Source organism: Microcaecilia unicolor, chromosome 7, assembly GCF_901765095.1.
Source record: "Microcaecilia unicolor chromosome 7, aMicUni1.1, whole genome shotgun sequence".
Lineage (NCBI taxonomy): Eukaryota > Metazoa > Chordata > Amphibia > Gymnophiona > Siphonopidae > Microcaecilia > Microcaecilia unicolor.
This window is the reverse complement of record NC_044037.1, coordinates 298,037,937-298,060,283: the sequence shown is the minus strand read 5'-3', so window position 1 is coordinate 298,060,283 and position 22,347 is coordinate 298,037,937. Positions and strand designations below refer to the sequence as shown.

At 44.7% G+C, this 22,347-nt stretch overlaps 1 protein-coding gene across 2 annotated transcripts; it reads right to left on the bottom strand.

Moving 5' to 3' along the window:
• Positions 1-7,441: 7,441 nt before the first annotated feature.
• On the bottom strand, positions 7,442-20,581 carry TMEM169 (transmembrane protein 169). 2 transcript variants are annotated; one of them, XM_030210612.1, is made up of 3 exons: positions 20,497-20,581; positions 16,103-16,523; positions 7,442-8,232 (listed from the first exon to the last, which is right to left on the bottom strand). In XM_030210612.1, exons 2-3 carry the CDS (start codon positions 16,380-16,382, stop codon positions 7,610-7,612), a joined length of 903 nt encoding a protein of 300 aa, XP_030066472.1. In that variant the 5' UTR covers positions 16,383-16,523; positions 20,497-20,581; the 3' UTR covers positions 7,442-7,609. The 2 variants fall into 2 exon arrangements, with proteins under 2 accessions (XP_030066472.1, XP_030066474.1); XM_030210614.1 differs by lacking the exon at positions 20,497-20,581 and adding an exon at positions 20,242-20,292.
• Positions 20,582-22,347: the final 1,766 nt, after the last annotated feature.

Below are 22,347 nucleotides of genomic sequence, written 5' to 3'. Positions count from 1 at the left end.
TCTCTTTCGTAGCCAGCATGTATCCTAGAGGGAGGGCAGGAAAATGGGACTTGATATACTGCCTTTCTGTGGCAACTACATTCAAAGCAGTTTATATAGTATATACAGGTACTTATTTATACCTGGGGCAATGGAGGGTTCTCCGAGGACAAGCAGGCTGCTTGTTCTCACGATTGGGTCGTCGTCCGCGACGGCCCAGGAGACCGGCAAATCCATAAGAAAAACAAAAACTTCTAGAACGCACCAGCGCGTGGGCAGAGCGAACCGCGCATGCGCGAATGGCTTCCCGCTCCCCGGTGCGAGCGTGCCCTCTCAGTTTCTTTTGATCCGTGTCTTGAGTGGCACGTTTTTTCCGACTGTGCTCAATTTCGGCTCAGGAGACTTAGTTTAGCGTTTTTCCCTTATTTTATTAGTTTTTCTTCACTTCTTTAAGTTTCCTTCTTTTTTTTCATCGCGGCCGCCTTTTAGGCTGCTTGGCCGGGTTTTCTTTTCCTTTTTTGTGCCTTTTTAATTGGCACGATCGAGTCCTTTAATTTCAGAGCCGCCATTTTTCCATCCATGTCATCGAGGAATCCCAGCTGCTTCAAGCTTCAATCCCAGTCGCTGCAACCGGACCATCTCAGGTACCGACCCCCACGCGTGGTGTCTCCAGTGCCTTGGGCCCGAACATTTGCCAGCTGCTTGTAAGCTGTGCTCTTTAATGAAAAAGCGGACCCAAGTGTCTCGGTAGGCTCAATGTGAAAGACATTTTGCTGATCGGTCCAGTTCTTCGACATCAGCATCAACATCGGTACCGAGGTCGGTGGCGTTGACGTCAAGGGAAGCATCAACTTCGATAGCGCAGATAATGGCTGCCAAATGACCACATCGCGCTGGGAGCAGCGAGGCATCGAGTGGGTCTCCACCTGTCTCGAGGCCTACTGCTATGCAGGCCCCCCAGGACCTTCGTTGGACCCGGCCCGAGGAGGCGTGAGGATTCCACATCCTCTTCGGTACCGAGGAGTCTCGATGACGGGCGTCGAGTGAAGGCTAAGAAGCACTGTCATTCTCCTTCCATGCACGGTACTGAGGGATTCGGCACCCGAGAAGTGTCGGCGCCGAGAGGACTGCTCACCCTCTATACAGGAGGTGCCTATGCGTCGGTCTTCTGGCAGCTTGGTACCGGCTCTCGAGCCCCCTCAGATTCTGCCACCGGCTCTTGCACCGGCCCCGCAGCCTTTTCCGATGGAGGCTCTTGACGAGCACAACAGGGCCCTTCCACAGCTTCTGGAGGGATTGCTGCGCCAGTCTGCTTCGGTGCAAGGGGTGCTTGCGCCTTCTGCATCAACTATGGAAGCGGCATCTGGGCCTTCATCTGTGGTGAGGTCCCGTCCTCGGAGCTGCTTGCGGCATCGGCTTCGGCCGCCACCCGGGTCAATTCTCCCTCAACATCAGTGGAGGAAGCTTCGCCGCAGTCCAGGCAGGAGTCGACTTCTCGACATCCCCCTCGAGGCCGTCGTTCCTCGACGTCAAGACAGGCTCGGGTTCAGGCTGCTCTTAGAGAGCTTTTGTCCGCTGATCAGTGCTCGTGGAAGAGGAAGATCCCAGATACTTTTCTGAAGAAGAGTCCTATGGGGTTCCCTCTGATCCTACTCTGCCTATCGAAAGAAGGATGTCTCCCCCTGAGAGTCTTTTTCCTTCTTTGTTTAGGAAATGTCTAAGGATATTCCCTTCCCTATGGAGGTTGTGGATGAGCCCAGGGCCGAAATGCTTGAGGTCTTGGACTATCCTTCTCCGCCCACAGAGGTTGCAACGGCCCCCTTGCATAACACATTCAGGGAAGTTCTTATGCGAAACTGGTCGTTCCCTCTATCTAATCCAGTGGTCCCCCCAAAAAACTGAGTCCCAGCACAGAGTCCATGGAGAACCAGTAATGGTGAAGGCCCAACTACCTCATGATTCCATGGTGGCGAACTCTGCTCTCAGAAGACCCAAGAGTACCAGAGACTATGCCTCAGCGCTGAAAATTTCTTGTTTGATGATCCTATCTGAATGCTTATACAGCAATAACAGGGCCAGGGGCAGCATTAGCAAGAGTCACAGCCAGGACCTTGCAGTGGCAAGAGATTTGTAGCTGGGGCCTGACACTGGTGGCATGAGATTCCTCTGGGGAGACAAAGTCCTGATGGACGGCAGCTGGGAAAAAAAAAACACAGATTGAAAGATACAGTTGTCCTTTACAACATGTTTTGGTTTTAAAGGAACGGAAATCTTGCCCTCTAATCAAATCTGTATGCTGGGCTTTTTTTTTTTGGGGGGGGGGGGGAGTTAATCACTTGACGATGCATCCAATTTTCTTTATAACAAACCTTTGACTCCCAGTCAAGAACAACCAAGAAGAGCCAAGTAGCAACAGTGTAAGCGACAGAAGTACAAGACAAGGTAACAACACACCTATTAGCGAGTTAGGGGTTAGAATCACAAATAAACCAAATGAAATGCCAGATGCTTTTCTAGCATGAGAATGCCTTTCCCAGAATAAACTGTAGCAGCAGAGTGGTCATGTGTTACAAATGCACTTTGCCTCAAGATAGGGCAGAAAAATCTCAATTACAGCCCAGAATCCTGACAATCAGTTGGGTGTCACTAGGCAGATGATGTCACACCTAGGTGTCCTTAAAATCACTCATGGTTTCCTTACTTTTACTTCTGCTGGTAAACTGTTGCACCAAGGGAAAACGAATAAACAATATTGTTGTTTCTGGTAACATCCAATAACAAGCGCAAAAACCAGGACACCAGTATTGATTCGGTGGCATTGTGTCCTGGTTTTTGCGCTTGTTGTCGGTAAACTGTTGCAGGCATCTGCTATCCTCCCTTAAAGGAGCCTCTTCTCATAATTCCTTGCTGCGTACGCTTTGTAGCGCTATAGAAATGCTAAATAGTAGTAGTAGTCATTTAGTTCTTGTCTTTAAATTGATTTTAATGAAAAATACCTCTTTGCAATTTATTGACCCTGCTAAAGATTTGAACTTCATCCCGTTGCACTTCCACACTGTAGTCACAATATAAATAAATAAGTGCTCACATCCCCCAGTGCTAGCTTCCTCTGGCAGACCCAGTCCACCCAATGTTGCTGGCTGAGTGTGATGGGTGATGCACTATAGCCTTAAGAGAACAATTATAAAAGCACAGAAATAGGCATTTATAAAGTGAGTTATCTGAGATGCATGTAAAGTTTCCCCTGTACAGAGCAGTAGCGTAGCCACAGGCAGGCCTCAAGGGCATAGGCCCCCTCACCTTCGGCTTGGGCTCCCTCTGCTTTCAGGGCTGGTGGGGATGCAGACTGAACTGAGCATGCGCAGGAGAGCTGGCATTAGCAGCCGAAGCACGCCTGCTGAATTAAGTGCTGCTCGTTCAGTACAGACAGGACTCGTGCAAGAGACGTCTTTGGCTGGTGGGGCTTGGCATCCCCGCCAGCAAAGGTAATATTTTATTGTGGTGGCAGTGACAATTAGGAAAGAATACCAGGCCCCCTCAGTCCGCCTTTGGGAACCTCCAAAAATGGAATTCTGGCTACGCCCCTGGGAGGCTTTGTGCATAAATTCTCTAGGGAAGTTCAAAATATAAAACTATCCACCCCGTATGCACCAGAACAGGGGGAGCCATAGGTGCCACCTCACTCCATAATTTTTCTTCTCTCCCTTCCCCCACCCCATAGGGGTTATGGGATGGTAGGTAAGGGGAAATGCTGGAGTTGGGGTGGAGCTTGGGCCCCTCAATACAAAGAAAAAAAAAGTTTCACTTCCCTGGTCCACACTTTTGAAAAAAAACACAGTGAAAAGTATCCGTGTACTATTTATATGTGTGTGTTTTCTTATAATTAAATTACCCTGTTACTGGATCTGTTGTAACTCAGTGTATTTGATTTGGATTTTCAATACCTTCATATCAATAAATGTTTTCTAACCCTAATAAAAGTTTTCAACAGATGATAAACTCTTGGCCCACCAGTCAAGACTTTACAAGGGAAGTGTACAGTAGCACAGAGGATTTCTATAGGAAAGCAGACCGCTGTTTAGGCATCTTCCCATCACACCCAGAGGCAGTTTGGTACCTCTCTCCATGGCCTACTTTATGGAGCTGTTCCAATGTAGCGTTCCTCTGGCAAATACCGAAGAAAAGAACCCAAGACGACATAAGCAAAAAAAAAACAAAAAACAGAGGTCATCCAACACAAGGTAGCACTCTATATGTTATTTATTACTGCCATACAAAAGCAAACACACATGCCAAATGCATTTCCTTACATCCTTCAGGATAACGTTCTTTGTCACCCTTATCTGTGCAATTTTAGTGGAAAATTGTGCTACAAGTCCATATCTATATGGTGTCCACCTGGCTACAAATGCAGCAGCCGGCTTTCAATCAGCAAGCCGCAAAACTTGCCTACTCAGTACAATAGCTCATTTCTGAGTGCAGTTTCCTTGACAATGAACATGGTCTTTGCAGAGAAGACAGACAGGAATAGATCTGGGCCAGTTCAATGGCCTGAAAAAAAAGAGAGAGCTGTGAGGCGCCACAAGGAAGTGCTGAGGTGAGTAACACAACCACCATACTCTTTTCCATCTGGTTGACCTGATTTCTCCTGGAGCACTGATGGAAACGGTTTCTGAGTTTAGGAGATGTGAAGAGTCGGGCATCTGACATTATTACCTTACTAGAGAGCATCAGTTATGAACATAGGATCATCTGAGTGTTGTACAATATGACTACCAATAGTAGTAGCTATAAATGCTACTTTGGGCTCTGGTACCAACAGTCTAAAGTGTGGCACAGTTGACAGTAGGAGGTATTCATGGTAACAGACACATCTGCTGGCCTGAAAGCACAGCAGCAATATGAGATTGGGGATGAATTCTGAAGCCTTAGCTTCAGATCCTCAGGTCAGCGGGGAATGGTGATGTTGCTGTGTAACAGTAGTGAGGGGGAGAGGGCAGATAGGGGTCTCAAACACTGCACAATGATGAAACCTAGTGGTCCGTTTTGGAGAACACACATGGAGGGGGTAGTTCTTTATAGGTGCATGGTCCCAAGATGAGCATGCAACTTAATTGGGGTAACGAGCTGTTATTATCAATATTTGGATGCCAAAAACTAATTCTTGGTGCTACATTGCACTGATTAAGATCTGCACACACATTTGGTTGCATGCTATTCTGCAACGCAGGATGCCTAAATCCCACAGCGTGCAACCCAAAAGGGGGTGTGGCACAGGAGGGGCATGGGTGGATCACACGAGCATTCCAAAAAGTTGCATGCAGTGCTATAAAATAAGGAGTTAGCACACCCAACTTGGGCGCCAGGATTTACACTAGGTTCCAGCAGGCGTAAGTCTAGCACCCAGAGAATTAGCACTAAGTGCTATTCTATAAAGGATGTGCGTCCTTTAGCGCCGATCTTTTCCAGCATTTTTGAGCACCATTTATAGAATTTCTCTCCCCCCCAAGTACAAGTTCTACTATGGTGACAGCCGTTATATAATACTAGCGCAAATCCACAGTTGTGCACCTAACTTTAGCCGAAAGGCCCGTGTAAATGCTTGCACCTAACTGCTAGTATTCCATAACCAGCATAAATGATAGGCATGCCCGTGACCCGCCCATGCCCCTCCCACATCCACACCCCCTTTGCAGTTGCACATAACTGATTTCATGTGCACAATTGGCAGCATCCCCTCAGAGCAATTACATACATAACTGCTAATTAGTGCCAGTTAGACACCAATTACAGGCACTGAGCTAATGCCAATTAGCAGCTAATATAAAGTTACAAGTGCAACTGACACTATTCTATAACTTGTGTGTGTGCACCTTTGTGTGCTAAGAGTAAAATTGTGCATGCACGTTTATAGAATTAGAGAGATACTCGGTTCCAGAGGGAGCCTCAATGGTTGTGCTAGACTTGGACAGGAAAGGAAAATAAATGGGAGAAACTCTCTACAGTCTATGAACAGGGCCACCAAGGAGTGGGGGGGGGGGGCAGGCTCAGGCCAGGACCCAGATGATTGCATTAATGCAATATCGCGTTAATGCAGTCATCCAGGTCCCGGCACACTGGAGCAGGCGAGGACAGAGAGAGGGAGCAGAGCAGCAGTAACTCCGAGACAGAAAGGTGTGGGGGCGGGCGCTCACGGCAGTCTAGTCCTGCCCCGGGGCCGGCTGTGTGTCTCGGCGGCCCCGTCTATGAATGAAGGCTGATGGCATCATAGCCCAACAGAGACAGAATCCAATTGATCTGGAAAGCAAAAGGAGCAGGAGGGAGGTTCCAGTTTGATAAAATGTATGCGATATGAAAGCAAACACTTTGCTGGGGTTAGGCAGAGGTAACAATGCCTTTAACTCCCCATTAAAAAGCAAAGCTGACGGGGGGGGGGGGGGGGGGGGGGTAATGTTGGTGAAAGTACTGTTTCAAAAATATTATCCTTTGCTGGAAACGTGAGGCTGGCAACATGTTGTGTTGTATATTTAATGCAATGGTTGTGTATGATGTATCAATTCATCAATAAAAATGTTGAAACATAAAAAGCAAAGCTGAACAATGTTTTGAGAACACCTTGCTAACAATTGCACTTTTATTTCACTCACAATCTAAAAAAAATGAAGTTTTGATTGCCCTAATGGATCTTACCGTAGTTACTACAAAGCTCTCTAAATTCAGGTTCACCTCCAGTTCTGCTCAAGCAGTTGGAATGGTTTTAGGCCATTGGCTTCCCACTCAGGCCTTTCAAGGATGAATTTGCAAGCAGCACTTCAGTTAAGTTTAAATGTTTACCTGTCAAATACATTTCCACCAACTAAGTTTGGAAGCAATCCAATGCTTTTCAAAGTCACCGTAACAACACTAGCTAAGAAAATTAAGGTACAATTTTTATAAAGCAACTACATTCCATCTTTTCATATTTGGAAGTTTTAGCAAGGTCCAAAAATTGGAGCCCTGATAGGAGGCAAAGAGTGTATGCAACAGCATTAGACAGGATTGAGTGGGCGCGAGAAGAGGGTGAATGTAGAAGATGATATATAGGAATGACCATCAGCAATTGCTTTACACTGAAACATTTTCACCCTCAAACCTGCTTTAAGTCTTACCTCCCTCTCTTTAGCAAGCTGCATTCCTTCTTTATAACAAGACAATCAATCCTAGCCTGCAGAAACTCTCCTTGTTTGGTATGCACGCATACACTCATATTTTAATAGGGCAGCTTTGTCCCCTGTGCAAAAGTCTCTCTGTTTCACCTGCCACAACACAGCATCAAGATGCAATTTTCTTAACACCCAACATTGTAAGAGATCAGCAGCATCTCATGTTATTTAAAAAATGCAATTACATTTTTAAAAAGATCACATTGGCCTTCCTCTCCCTCCATGACTCATATAGAAATTCCATAAAAGGAGTATGCATACCAAATGCTTATACAAGCTACATGTAGGAATTTCTATATGAGCAGTGGAAGATTTGTCTGTAGACTGAGGCTTCTGGCTATATTTGTAAATCCACATTTGAAAAAGGCGATTGTGTTGTGGTCCTAGTGATATATCTGGGTGGAAAAATTAGCAGCTGAGCTGAAGAATCAGACAGCAGATGTCTCCACCCCCTGGGCAGAACCTTTTCCGGAGAGACTGCCAGAGACATTGTCCGAATCCAGGAGCTCAACAATGCTATACGGGGAACAGTCTTCCAAGCCCAGCTTGCTACACAGCCAGCCACAGAAGCCCTTCTCCATATCCCTCACAGTTGGCCACCACTCCATGAAGGACCAGGAGATCTGGGTAACCGCAGTGTACAGACCTAGGGACAGCGACAACGCCATGATGATAACTGGGTAGAAAATGATCAGAAAGGGGCACACAATGATCTTGTGCCAGAAAGTCCTCTCTTCGTTGTAAACCAGGAAGATATTATACCAAGTAATGGTTCCATAGTAAAATGACATTATGAAGGACAGTACAAAAACAACAGGGATACAAAAAAGGCTCCACAGCAAGACATGGGGACCCTTCTCCAAGCCAACCTCACAAGTCTTTTTTCCCCCAGCCAATTCGCTTTTACAGGAGTCTTTGGATTTCGTGAGTTCTTGCAGTTCCTTCTCGGTTAATGTTACGTGAATGTCAACCATCTGACCTTTCTTCTTCCCCCTCGTGATGGTCCCAGTTAAGGTTACATAGCGGCCATCCAATGGTATGTTCCATCCACCTGCAGATTCAGAAGAAGTCTCATTACTGTGAAGTCACTTTGCTTAACGACTATGGTCTTGTCTAACTAGTGTTCATGTGCCATCAGCTCACAGTGTCTTAAATAACTTTTTCTACATTTTTTTCTGCATTTATATCCCTCTTTAACAAAAGTGGGTTACAATAAAACATACATAATTTCAAAGAAAAAAAAACGTATCAATCATCATCTGAGTTTTCATATTTGGGTCCAATCAATAAATTTAATCTTTCCAGAAAAGCCTTCACAAAAGTGTGCTTTTAAATACCTTTTAAGTTGTTGAATGTTTACACAACCCCCCCCCCCCCATTTACGAAACCACATGGCAATGCCGACACAACCTTTTCAAAATGAATGGGCTGTGTCGACATTAAGCGCAGCTTAGTAAACAGAGGGGTAAGTCTTAACATTTCTTGGGAGTTTATTCCCAGCAATAGAAAATGCATGTGTACCAGTCTCAACATAATGATACGCTGTCACAGATGGAAGACACAGATCACTGGTGACTGATAGGCTCTTTACTCTGAAAATATTTAAAGACAAAGGCGCTATTGATTAACAAGAGAGGCATGTGACACACACCCTTCCTCCTAGCAGATGTGTGATGAAAAGTGAACCATACTGGGAAATTTTTAAAATAGGAAGTACGGTAGGATTTTGCAATTTATAACATATTTATAAATATATTTTATGAGGTTTATGCATGTCTATCAAATTTAATTTACTGCCCTTTTAATACAAAACAGAGCAGTTTACAAAAATGTACACAAATACAAACCATAAAACCCCATTCTAAATCCAATGAACAAAAAAACAAAATAGAAGCAGAACGTGATTAAAAAAAAAACATAAAGCCTAATATACCCATCTGTAATGCTTGCCCTACAGCCCTATCATTTACCCTTGTGTGTAACCATGCAACTCCTCCAACCTGTGACTAGTTATTTTTCACTGCAAATTTTCAAAAAGAAAATCTGAGTCTAATTATACTGTATTTGCAATGATACATTTGAAACTTGTCTGTACTTAAGACTCCTAAGTATACCAGAATTATGATACTTCTGTGTAAGGTTATTTTGCTTATTTCGAGTAAAACTTTCAAAGCCATTCACCAGAGTAAATAGAGTTGTAACCAGGGTAAATGGGCTTTAAAAATGCATTCTTCTGCCTGGCTGAAATAAGGGTGAGTTTCTATATTTCATACACTTAGCCAGGGCCTTCATGGGGGTGTAAAACACAAGAATAGCCATACTGGGTCACACCAGTGGTCCATCTAGCCCAGTATCCTGCTTCCAGCAGTGGCCAATCCAGGTCACAAGTACCTGGCAGAAACCCAATTACGGTAGTAGCAGCATTCCATGTTACCAATCCTGAGGCAAGCAGTGGCTTTCCCCATGTCTGTCTCAATAACAGACTATGGACTTTTCCTTCAGGATCTTGTCCAAACCTTTTTTAAATCCAGATATGCCAACCACTGTTACTACATCCTCTGGCAGCGAGTTCCAGAGCTTAACTATTCTTTGAATGAAAAAAAAATATTTCCTCCTATTTGTTTTAAAAGTATTTCCATGTACCCTGGTCTTTGTACTTTTTGAAAGAGTGAAAAATCGATTCACTTCTGCCCGTTCTACACCACTCAGGATTTTATAGACATAAGTTTATAAGTACATAAGTAATGCCATACTGGGAAAAGACCAAGGGTCCATCGAGCCCAGCATCTTGTCCACGACAGCAGACAAATCCAGGCCAAGGGCACCTGGCAAGCTTCCCAAACGTACAAACATTCTATACATGTTATTCTTGGGATTTTGGATTTTTCCAAGTCCGTTTAGTAGCGGTTTATGGACTTGTCCTTTAGGAAACTGTCCAACCCCTTTTTAAACTCTGCTAAGCTAACCGCCTTCATCACATTTTCCGGCAATGAATTCCAGAGTTTAATTTACACGTTGGGTGAAGAAACATTTTCTCCGATTTGTTCTAAATTTACTACACTGTAGTTTAATCGCATGCCCCCTAGTCCTAGTATTTTTGGAAAGCGTGAACAGACGCTTCACATCCACCTGTTCCACTCCACTCATTATTTTATATACCTCTATCATGTCTCCCCTCAGCCGTCTCTTCTCCAAGCTGAATAGCCCTAGTCTTTCTTCATAGGGAAGTCGTCCCATCCCCGCTATCATTTTAGTCGCCCTTCGCTGCACCTTTTCCAATTGTACTATATCTTTCTTGAGATGCGGCGACCAGAATTGAACACAATACTCAAGGTGCGGTCGCACCATGGAGCGATTACAACGGCATTATAACATCCTCACACCTGTTTTCCATACCTTTCCTAATAATACCCAACATTCTATTCGCTTTCCTAGCCGCAGCAGCACACTGAGCAGAAGGTTCAGTGTGTTATCGACGACGACACCCAGATCCCTTTCTTGGTCCGTAACTCCTAACGTGGAACCTTGCATGATGTAGCTATAATTCGGATTCTTTTTCCCACATGCATCACCTTGCACTTGCTCACATTAAACGTCATCTGCCATTTAGCCGCCCAGTCTCCCAGTCTCGTAAGGTCCTCTTGTAATTTTTCACAATCATGTCGCGAGTTAACGACTTTGAATACTTGTGTCATCAGCAAATTAATTACCTCGCTAGTACTCCCATCTCTAAATCATTTATAAATATATTAAAAAGCAGCGGTCCTAGCACAGACCCCTGAGGAACCCCACTAACTACCCTTCTCCATTGTGAATACTCCCATTTAACCCCACTCTCTGTTTCCTATCCTTCAACCACATACTAGGCAGAAGATTTCAGCATATTGTCCACAATGGCACCTAGATCTTTTTCTTGAGTACTGACTCCTAAGGTGGACCTTAGCATCAGGTAACTATGATCTAGATTATTCCTAATGTGCATCACTTTGCATTTGTCCACATTAAATTTCATCTGCCATTTGGATGCCCAGTCTTCCAGTTTCCTAGGGTCTTTCTGCAATTTTCCACAATCCGCATATGTTTTGACAACTTTGAATAGTTTTCTGTCATCTGCAAATTTAATCACTTCACTTATCCCGTTTTCCAGATCATTTATAAATAAGTTAAATAGTACCGGTCCCAGTACAGATCCCTGCAGTACTCCTCTTTTCACCCTCCTCTTTTGAGAAAATGGTCATTTAACCCTACCCTCTGGTTTCTGTACAATAGCCAATTCCTAATCCACAGAAGGACTTTGTCTCCTATCCCATGACTCTCTAATTTTCTCAGGAGTATCTCATGAGGAACTTTGTCAAAACTTTCTGAAAATCCTGGCTTTCTTTCACCATTATTGAAACCTCTTTATTGGGATTCCCTAAATGTCCTGTTTCAATAGTATCCTTAAGGATACTCCACATCGAACCCTGTGCTCCTGGGTGACTGTTGGCTTCCCCCCCCCCCCCCCCCCATTTTAGTTTAAAAGCTGCTCTATCTCCTTTTTTCAAAGGAGCCCGGTTCTATCCTGGTTAAGGTGGAGTCCATCCTTTCGGAACAGGCTCCCTCTTCCCCAGAATGTTGTCCAGTTCCTAACAAATCTAAATCCCTCATCCTTGCACCATCGTCTCACCATGCATTGAGACTGTCTGACTCTTGGATCCTATGCAGGGAGCCTGGGAGCATTTTTGCACACACCTTTTTTTCAGTAGTAGCTCAAGGTGAGTTATATTCAGGTACACTGGGTAATTCTCTATCCCTGGAGGGCTCAATCTAATTTTGTACCTGAGGCAATGGAGGGTTAAATGACGTGCCCAAGATCACAAAAAGCAGCAGCGGGATCTGAACCAGCCACCTCTAGATGTCAAGACCGGTGCTCTAACTACCTAGGATACTCCTCCACTCCCACTCCACACAAACGGCAGGAACAAAGGATGCTATCACTTTTAGCAAACTAATTTTCAAAATAAAAATGTACCAAGTAGCTTTTCTTTGAAAATTAGCTACAGAGGGCATGCAATGTCTGTACTGTGCATACTTTATAACTATATAGATTACTCAAAATTGTTCTCCTACGAGTCTCCCTTTTGAGTTTTGGCAGTTTGTAGATTTTCCATATATTGATTGGTTGGAATTTCATGTTCTTTGATTGCTAAATCACTGTTAACTAGTTTAGGCAAAAACTGATGACAGGTTATTGCTGGCTAATAACTAGTTTGGTAGGGCCTCTCTAACTGATACAAAGAGGCATATTTTCAAAGCACTTAGCCTTCCAAAGTTCCATAGAAACCTATGGAACTTTGGAAGGCTAAGTGCTTTGAAAATATGCCTCATAGTAATGTAGTAAATGATGGCAGAGAAAGACCTGTATGGTCCATCCAGTCTGCTCAACAAGATAAAACTCATTATACATGGTATACGATACTTTATCTATATACCTGAGTTTTATTTGTCTTTTCCATTTTCAGGGCACAGACTAGAAGTCTGCCCAGCACTGTTCTTGTACTTAAAGTTCTAAAGTTAACGTTGAAGCCCATTACAATTTACACTCCAGCCCATCCATATCTATTCAGTCACGATCAGGGCACAGACCATGGAAGTCTGCCCATCACTGGTTTTGCTTCCCAATTGCAAGATTCTGGTTCTCAGTTCCAAAGGGACTCAGGAAGTCTGCCAATCAATATGCGAGATATATTTAATTTAAGAACCAGGTTAACTTGATTATTTTGATTATCCTGACAGCTAGGCCTCAAAAGAGAAGAACCTTAGTACTATAGTGGTTCACATGGATGATCAGTAGAATGAGTCAGTGGATAACAGCCATGTGTGGAAGGATAGATGAAATGGAGGAGAAGGGGTTAGGGGGATGTATGTTCAGGGAGGGGTGCTGGGAACAACAGAGATTAAAGGGACATGTGTGGAAGGGGAGACAAGGAAATAGGGGATGTGTATGTATATGAAGGAGTAGTAAGTGACAGCACAGGATAAAGTGACATGTATGGAAGGAGAAATTAGGTAAGGGGACATGTCACGTAGGATAAAGAACTGGGAGAGGTAAGCAGTGGCATACCTACCTTGGATGCCACCTGGAGCGAAGCACCTCCCTCCTCTAAGCAAAGGGGTCTGCTGAGCAGCTACGAGGCTGTTGGCTCTGCCGGTCCCCTGCCCTGGAACAGGAAGTTGATGTCGGAGAGAACAGGGACTGATAGAGCCAACAGCCGCACAACTGCTCAGTGCACCCCCTTGCTGCCAGCATCCGGGGCGGACCGCCTTTGGTACGCTAGAGGAGATAAGCATCAGTGCATGGGAGGGGGGGGGGGGATGAGGGAAGATAAGCTGGATTTCCTGTATTTTCATTTAGCAATCTGCAAAACCCAAGAGGACTTGCAGGTAGCACCAATTTTTCTCAAATGCTGGACGTACTTGGCCAACAACCATGAAGAACTTGGCACCATCTGAAGCTCAGAGCTCCCTTTGGACACAATGAACTGCTGAAATAAAAACCACTAAGAGCCAGAAGTTTTAGCTATGGTGCTCCATGACTGTACTTCCGTGGTAAATGTGCACCAAAAGCTTTAAAAGTTTGCATTTTTCAGTAAGAACTTTTCAGTCTGAGTTTAAATGTAATTACTACTCAGAGACAGTGGTCTTGTATCCAATACAGTACACAGCATTTTAAAACGCTGTGCACAGAATTCCCCCAGGATTAACATTTTACAAAAACTTCTATATTTGGCAAAACCTTTTGTAGAAGGCTGAGGGAAATGAGCACATGCACACTTGGATGTTTGAGTTCCCATCTCAGTGTTGTATGTAAAACAGGGTTTCATGCATACTTCCCTTTATTTTTTGTAAAATAATTTATATTTTTGCATGACCACTGCCCGATGCAGAGTGACATAGTGGAAAATGGCAACAAATACCACATCACTGGCCCATCCACTCTTCCCAGCAGGTAGGAATGTGCATAGGAAAAAGAAATTGGTTATTTTCAGATCACTTTTCAGATATTTTGGCCAATTTTCAGGCATGTTTTTGGATTGGGATACAAATGCCTGTGAATTTAAAATTCAATTTGCATGCACTAATTCAGAGAACTTATTGAGAGTAAAGTCAACTCCTGCATGTTCTTTACACACACAAATTTTCTGATCTGAAACTTGCAAACCATAACATACATCCCTGCCAGCTGAGATTCTTCCCTAATGTATCCCAATGCCAACTCTCCTCCCTCTCTATTCTGCAGTAGCTAATAAAGGATTACAGACCTCTCACTCCTTTACCAACCTCTGCCCTTCACATGCATCCCAAGCAGCAAGCCCAGATCTGTTTAAAAATGCTGACCTCCCACACCTCCACTGGTAGGACATTTCCAGTCCTGACATCTTTAACTTTCATTCTGGCATCAGTCAGTGCACGATCTCTTGGATTGTACCGATGCACCCTACTTGTGCTTAATGATATATAACAGATAAGCATCTCAGGCCTTGATGCAGTAAGATGTGTTAGAACGCTTACTTAACCTTCAGCGTTCCAGTACACACACTCAACAAATCTTGCGCTTCTAATTAAATAAATTAAAAACATGTAGACTCTCTCTATGGTACAAAGTGTGAGCTGTCGGGGGGGGGGGGGGGGGGAAATGCACACACCGATGTGTTAATATGCAGTCATTTGCTGCATCAAAAGTAAAATTTCTCCCTTCCTGTCAGTTCATGACTAGGAACTGACTCACACACTTACTGGAAGGGAGACATTAAAAGGAAAAAAAAAATCCCAAGCCTGCCAGACACCCTAATCCCACCTACCCCCCATTCCAACTCCCACCTCCCAGACCCCAACCCAAAAATATTCCCTGGTGGGCCAAGTGAACCCTCCTCTGGACCCCTGACTCTCCACCTCTAAACATTGGAAGGTAGCAGTAATGCCTAGTTGCTCCTGCCTCCAGTGCCGTCATCTTCCAAAATGGCGGCACGTGACCACTCTACTAGGGGGTCAGTCTATCACAAAAGGCAATGCTTCAGCACCCTCCCAAAGTTTTCACACTGGGGCTGAGAACAGAGGGGGGTTACTTTAGCACCAAGGCTCAAAACTCGGTCTGCAGTAGAGCAGAAAACCCTCTACTGGACTGAAGTGTGAAGTACGTCAGGCTCAGTCTCTGGCTGTCTTCAAGTCTAGGCTTAAAGCCCACCTCTTTGCTACTGCTTTCGACTCCTAACCATGACTCTCTTACTCAACACCCTCACTTATCACCCCTACCACTGCAATTTCCCCACCCCTAGCTGTCTGTTCGTCTGTCCAATTTAGATTGTAAGCTCTGTTGAGCAGGGACTGTCTTTTCATGTTAATTTGTACAGCGCTGCGTAAGTCTAATAGCGCTATAGAAATGTTTAATACTACTACTACTACTATTTAGCATTTCTATAGCGCTACAAGGCATACGCAGCGCTGCACAAACATAGAAGAAAGACAGTCCCTGCTCAAAGAGCTTACAATCTAGTAGTAGTAGTAGTAGTAAGTGTGAGCGATATCAGAAGTTATTCTTTAAACCTGGAGAAAGCAGCGTTGTTTCTGTGCTAGTCTTCTTGGCCACCTCAACATAAAAGCTATCTTTCAATTGCACAAACCTAATACCAGTTTCTTTTTTCATATACATATAAATGCAGGTTATAGAGATGTAAATTAAACAGCTTGTACATTCAGACAGCAACATCCTGATAAAGAAAGTGGAGCTTGAAAAGTTCATCACAAAGGTATTAAGTTAATCCAAAAAAGGGTATCACTTTAACTTGGGGGGGGGGGGGGGTTCTCACCTTTATTTCTATGCCTACACTTTCTGCTGTACACAACATATTTCTTTTGGCTCACTCTTCAACACAGACACCTACCTTCTGCTCCTTCATTGCCCAAGAATTTTGAACCCTCCTCCATGCTTCTTTCGCCTCCTTCCTGCTCTGTTTGTTCCTCCTCTAATTTGTCACTCTCAGTCCGGTAGACTATGATGGACTCTGGCCGGGGCTCCTTCTTTTTTCTCTTTCTCCTCTCTACCGTGGCTTCGCCTTCGAAAGACACTGTTGCAGTAGCTGGTGTAGCTTTGCGCCCAGAGCCTTGGAAGGGGCTCTGTGGGGCGCTCTTGATTTCATTCTGTGCTGATTCCTCCATCGCCATATCGGTCTGACGAGTTTCACTCCACAGGTCCGAGGTCTCAGCTATTGTGCTCTGTGTGTGCTGCTGACAAGCCCTGGTTCACAGGGATCTGCTGCTGTTTCTGGTTAGCCATGAGATCTAATGCAGCATTCTATTCTTAGCCTACGGGGACAAAAAGGAACAGTAATCAAATCAGAACCAACCAAAGGGAAATCAGTTGTTGCAGAATCACTCTGTCCAGGGTTGGGTGTGAGCAGCACTCTTGAGAAACCCTCATACCCTGAGAGGCCAATCTATTTTATCTGGGGAAATGGAGGGTTAAGTGACTTGCCCAAGGTCACACGGAGCTGCACAGGGAATTGAACCTGGTTCCCAAGGATCTCAACCCACTGCCGACCGTCGGTGTAAGCCATGTGCATAATCAGAATCCCTCAGTGGTATGTGTAGAGATAGTAAAAGGTCAAAGAGGGTGGAAGAAGAAGGGACTTGCAGGAGAGATTTCCTACCCGAGCACACAATTCTGGAATGCATTGCTGCGAAACCTAAAAACGACCTATGAACAAGTTAACTTCCGAAGTCTACTGAAGACCCACCTCTTCAACACGTCATACAACAATGAACAACAACATGAACTCTATACATATATCCAGAAATGCCCCAATCATATTTACTTGTCAAAACTACTCAGTATCATATCTCCTTACACAGGTCTTGGATGAATATCAGCTGTGAGTCTGGGATTCAGTGAGAGCCGAATATTCAATGCCAGTGCCCAGAGACAGCCTGACATTGAATATCCAATACCAATACTGATTTAGTTGGTGATGGTAAGCATTTAAAATATTGCACTTAACCGGCTATGCATTAGCCAGCTCCAGAAAATCAGTGCCAGCGGCGATCAACAAAACTCTGCTTGATGCTGGCTAAATATCAGACCCAGCGTTTTCAACTGTCTGGAAACTGAAAGTTTGAGCATTGTCGATGTGTTGGCATCAGATACTAGAGCACCCGCCAGCTTCCTAGCTCCTCGGGCATCACAGGTGGGGGCTCCAGCGATGGAATTTGTTCAGCTGGTAGTGCTTGAGCATCCCCACCAGCAAAGGTATGATATGACAGTGGCAGCAGCTGGGGGGGGAGGAGGAGGAAAAAACAAATAAAATGCTTGGCCCCTCCCCAATCCACAGCTAGAGACCATCTACAATTAAGTCTGTTCTGCCTATCCCCTGCCACATAAAAGGATATCAGGTCTCCTACCTCCCCCCTTAAATCCAATCCCCCTGCTGCCCCCTCCCCTCAGCAATAGAAGACCTCCCCCAACAGGTAACAAATGAAGTTGAATTAATAAAGGAGTAATCCTATGGGATCTACTTAACCTGAAAATCATCCTAGCTGCAGTATTCTGCAGAAGCTGAGCTTCTTGAGGTACTTTTAACAGCTGTCTGATCTTCATTCCACTGTCCTCAGAGCTGCTGCTGGTTTCTGAGGTTCCCCTCCGTTAGCCAGTACAGAAACAATAGTGACAGCATATAATAGACTTTCTACAGATGTGCATGAAAACTGGATCCTTAAGCAATCTAGACACCTGATCTGGGATTCAGAGCTGTAGCACAGATCCTGGGGATCTATAACAGAAAACCCATGGGACCCAAAATGACTATTCTGGGGACACATATCACATCCAGGATCCCAAACTACCCATAACAGATATTCAGCTGCTGGAAATCTGATTCCAGGGCAGCTATGGCTCCTCCTAAGAGGTAACTGTGGACCCGACTACTGCCTGTTCACACTTTCCAAAAATACTAGGACTAGGGGGCATGCGATGAAGCTACAATGTAGTAAATTTAAAAGGAATCTGAGAAAATATTTCTTCACTCAACGTGTAATTAAACTCTGGAATTCATTGCCAGAGAATGTGGTAAAGGCGGTTAGCTTAGCAGAATTTAAAAAAAAAAAGGTTTGGACGGCTTCCTAAAGTAAAAGTCCGTAGACCTTTATTAAATGGACTTGGGGAAAATCCACTATTTCTGGGATAAGCAGTATAAAATGTTTTGTACATTTTTGGGATCTTGCCGGGTATTTGTGACCTGGATTGGCCACTGTTGGAAACAGGATGCTGGGCTTGATGGACCTTTGGTCTTTCCCAGTATGGCAATACTTATGCACTGTCAAGGTTGATAAAATATGAATCTTAAACTAACAACCCTAGAGCCACACCAATGCTATCTATGGGGCCATTTACTAAGCTGCATTTAGCGCTAGTGCGCACGTAATGCAGCTTAAAATGGCATGCTGCAGAATGTGCTCAGGTGTCCTGTGGACCCTGCCAAACCTGCATATACTAACCACACACTAAAAAAGGATTTTTTATTTTTTTCTGAGTGGGTGTTCCTGCACAGAACAGCTAGCTAGCTATTGATTGATTAGAATTTATTAACTGCCCTTATGAAGAGATTCACCCAAGGCGGTGCAGTTAATGCAGGTACATTATTACATGCTAACTGGTTAGTGCAGGGTTACTGTGTGAGCCCCTTACCACTTACAAAATGGGTGGCAGTAAGTGCTTACGTGGTAATTTTACATAACAACATAGTAACATAGTAAATGACGGCAGATAAATGACCTGTACGGTCCATCCAGTCTGCCCAACAAGATAAACTAATTTTACATGGTATGTAATACTTTATATGTATATCAGAATTTGATTTGTCTGTGCCTCTCTGCACCAGTTTTATTCTCCAAATACCCAGGTGCTAATGGCAATATTAATACAAAAAAAAAATTTTGCAGTCCCTTTAGGGTTGCAGTAAAAATGGCCTTAGCACATGGGGAAACCCCATGGAAGGATGCGCTAAGTCCATTTTTTTGCCGCAGCTTACTGGAAGGAGCCCTTAATGAGGCAGTGCAGGTATAACAAGATTTAGCTTTAAATTGCATTAAAGTTTCCACTGTTCTAGCCCCACTGCAGCAAGGCATCAGATTCTGCCTGTAAAATTATATTTTATTGAAGGTAAAACATTAAAATAGGGCCTGCTAAACCACACAAGCGCCAGTTCACAGATCAAGAACAAAGCCTTCAGCTGCATGCAGGAAACAATGTATTGATCAAAGTGCCGAATTCACAAGCAGAAGAGAGAAAAAAAAAAAAAGACAAAGCCATAGTCAGCTGTGTATACTCAAGAAACACATCTGTCATGAAGAGAGCTTTGCATTTCTCAGCCCTACAAACTAATATACTTTATGGATATTCCAAGCATTGCACTTGTTTACTAAATGCATTTTTAATAAATACTGCCAGACAATATATTGATTGCATTTGCACTATCTGCATTATTCGACTTTTTTTTTATTTTGATTGAAATAAAGCCCCCTACAAATTTAACAACAAAATATCCACAACCAACTGGAGGGGCCGTCTTCTTTTTCTGAAATAAAAAGGCTGTTCACGTCAGAGCTAAAATAAATTAGATCCTCAGTCACAGCTAAGCCAATTAGTACCGTAACAGGAGACTGGGAATGCCTATAATTTATTCATGGGCTGGAAATGTCAGAGCGCAAAGAACATATCAATCAATTAATGTAATATTTCAATATACACGCACAGCACGAATCCCTCGATCTCAATCACAAACAAGCACAGGCTTTGCACGGCTATCAAAGAACGTTTAGATAGCCTCGGATTTATTTGTGTCAGTCGCAGGAAATTGGGAATGCAGCATTTTACCAGGAAATGATGAGCGCCAAAGAGGGAGGGGGGGAGAGAAAAGCCACAACCAGTCTATTACTGCCAGCTGCTAGGAGGGGATCGGGCACCATTCATCTTACACAAGAAGACATCTCGGAATAAGATTAGGTAGGGGGGGGGGGGAGGGGATCTCACCCCTGGCCGGCTGAAACGGATTAGGTGCAAAAAGCGAGAGCTGGATTTAGGCAGCTGCATTCCGCAGTCTCCGCGCTGGTTTTCTCTCCATCATCCTCCCCTACCAAACGTAGCAAGTCATCGGTCTGCAAATCCTTCTCTCAGTCCTAGGCATGCACAGCTTAAAGAGGTGAGCTTAGCCTAAAAACATGCAGTCGCGCCTGAAAAGCCCCCAAGCTGCCCATTCTGGATGAAGAGCTGCAACCTCCGCCTCACCTGCGCTATCCCGGCTGCCGGGAGGGAGGGGAATCCCCTCGGCTGGCCACAGTCAGACCCACGACGATCCCTGCACCGCTGCCAGTACAAAGGAGACTCCCCGGAGCTCGGCCACCCAGCCCCGCCCAGCTCGTGACCTCATTCACGCCCGGCCCCGCCCACAAGCCGCAGTCCAGCCGGGAGGAGGGGTACTGGCTCCAGCTCCTAGTCTGGGGGGGATGGGGGGCTTCACTAGTCACACAGTAGCCCTGAGAGGTGACGTAGAGGAGCAACCTTTTCAGGACCCCGCCATCCTATGCTCTCATCCTTCCTCTGATCCCATCTGCTCCTTTTTTACTTTTCGCCCAACACAGGTGCCCCATCTCCCTCATTCTCACAATCACCTTTTCCTGTTCCCATTTCCTCTTTCTAACATTCACCCTACCCGACTCAGTTTCCCCTTTTTTTGTTTCTAACCTCAGCCCCAAATATCCCCATTCTTCCCACTCCAGGTTTCCAACCTTCCTTCCTGGTTCTTTCACCTCAGACCCTCCTCATCTTCCCTCTTTCTACAATTCGGCCTCCCTGCCCCCATTCCTTAAGAACATAAGAATAACCATACTGGGGCAGACCAATGGTCCATCTAGTCCAGTATCCTGCTTCCCAGCAGTAGCCAATCCCCGGCAGAATCCAAAATAATAGCAAGATTCCATGCTACCAAGCCCCGGGGACAATAGTGGCTTCCCCCATTTCTATCTCAATAGCGGACTATGGACTTTTCCTCTAGAAACTTGTCCAAACCATTTTTAAAACCAGATATGCTCATCGCTGTTACCAATCCTCTGGTAATTTATTTATTTATTCGTTGCATTTGTATCCCACATTTTCCCACCAATTTGCAGGCTCAATGTGGCTTACATTATGCCGTAATGGCGATCGCCATTTCCAGATAGAGAATTACAAGTGGTAATGCATTAAGGCGCATAAATGGTAAAGTAGAATACAAAGTGGTATTGCATTGAAGTTCCTGAGTAATAAGTAACATCCTATATAATAAAAAGCACCTCCAACATTCTGAAGCCGAGAAAGTGAAGCCTGAAGCATCCGAGCTCTCTGTATCCATCTGTACTTCCGGGTTCGTCACAAGCAGAAGTGACCAACCACACGAGGTTTCTCGGCTTCAGAATGTTGGAGGTGTATTCTATTAAATAGGATTGGTCAATTCCTTGAAGCACAGCCAGAGCTCAGTGTTCTGCACAGTAACGCTCAGCTGCCTTTCCGTGGGGTCTCCTTTTTCGCTGCCCACCTGCAACTAGTTCTCCACGGCGCTGATCAGCTGATCGACGTGACACTGAGGCAGACTCTTCCTGCTGCCAGCGCCACTCTCCACAGGTCCAGCGCTCATTCTCTTGCCACGCGAGACACCACAACAACGCATGTGCGCGGAGCCAAGCACACATAAGTACATAAGTACATAAGTACATAAGTAGTGCCATACTGGGAAAGACCAAAGGTCCATCTAGCCCAGCATCCTGTCACCGACAGTGGCCAATCCAGGTCAAGGGCACCTGGCACGCTCCCCAAACGTAAAAACATTCCAGACAAGTTATACCTAAAAATGAGGAATTTTTCCAGTCCATTTAATAGCGGTCTATGGACTTGTCCTTTAGGAATCTATCTAACCCCTTTTTAAACTCCGTCAAGCTAACCGCCCGTACCACGTTCTCCGGCAATGAATTCCAGAGTCTAATTACACGTTGGGTGAAGAAAAATTTTCTCCGATTCGTTTTAAATTTACCACACTGTAGCTTCAACTCATGCCCTCTAGTCCTAGTATTTTTGGATAGCGTGAACAGTCGCTTCACATCCACC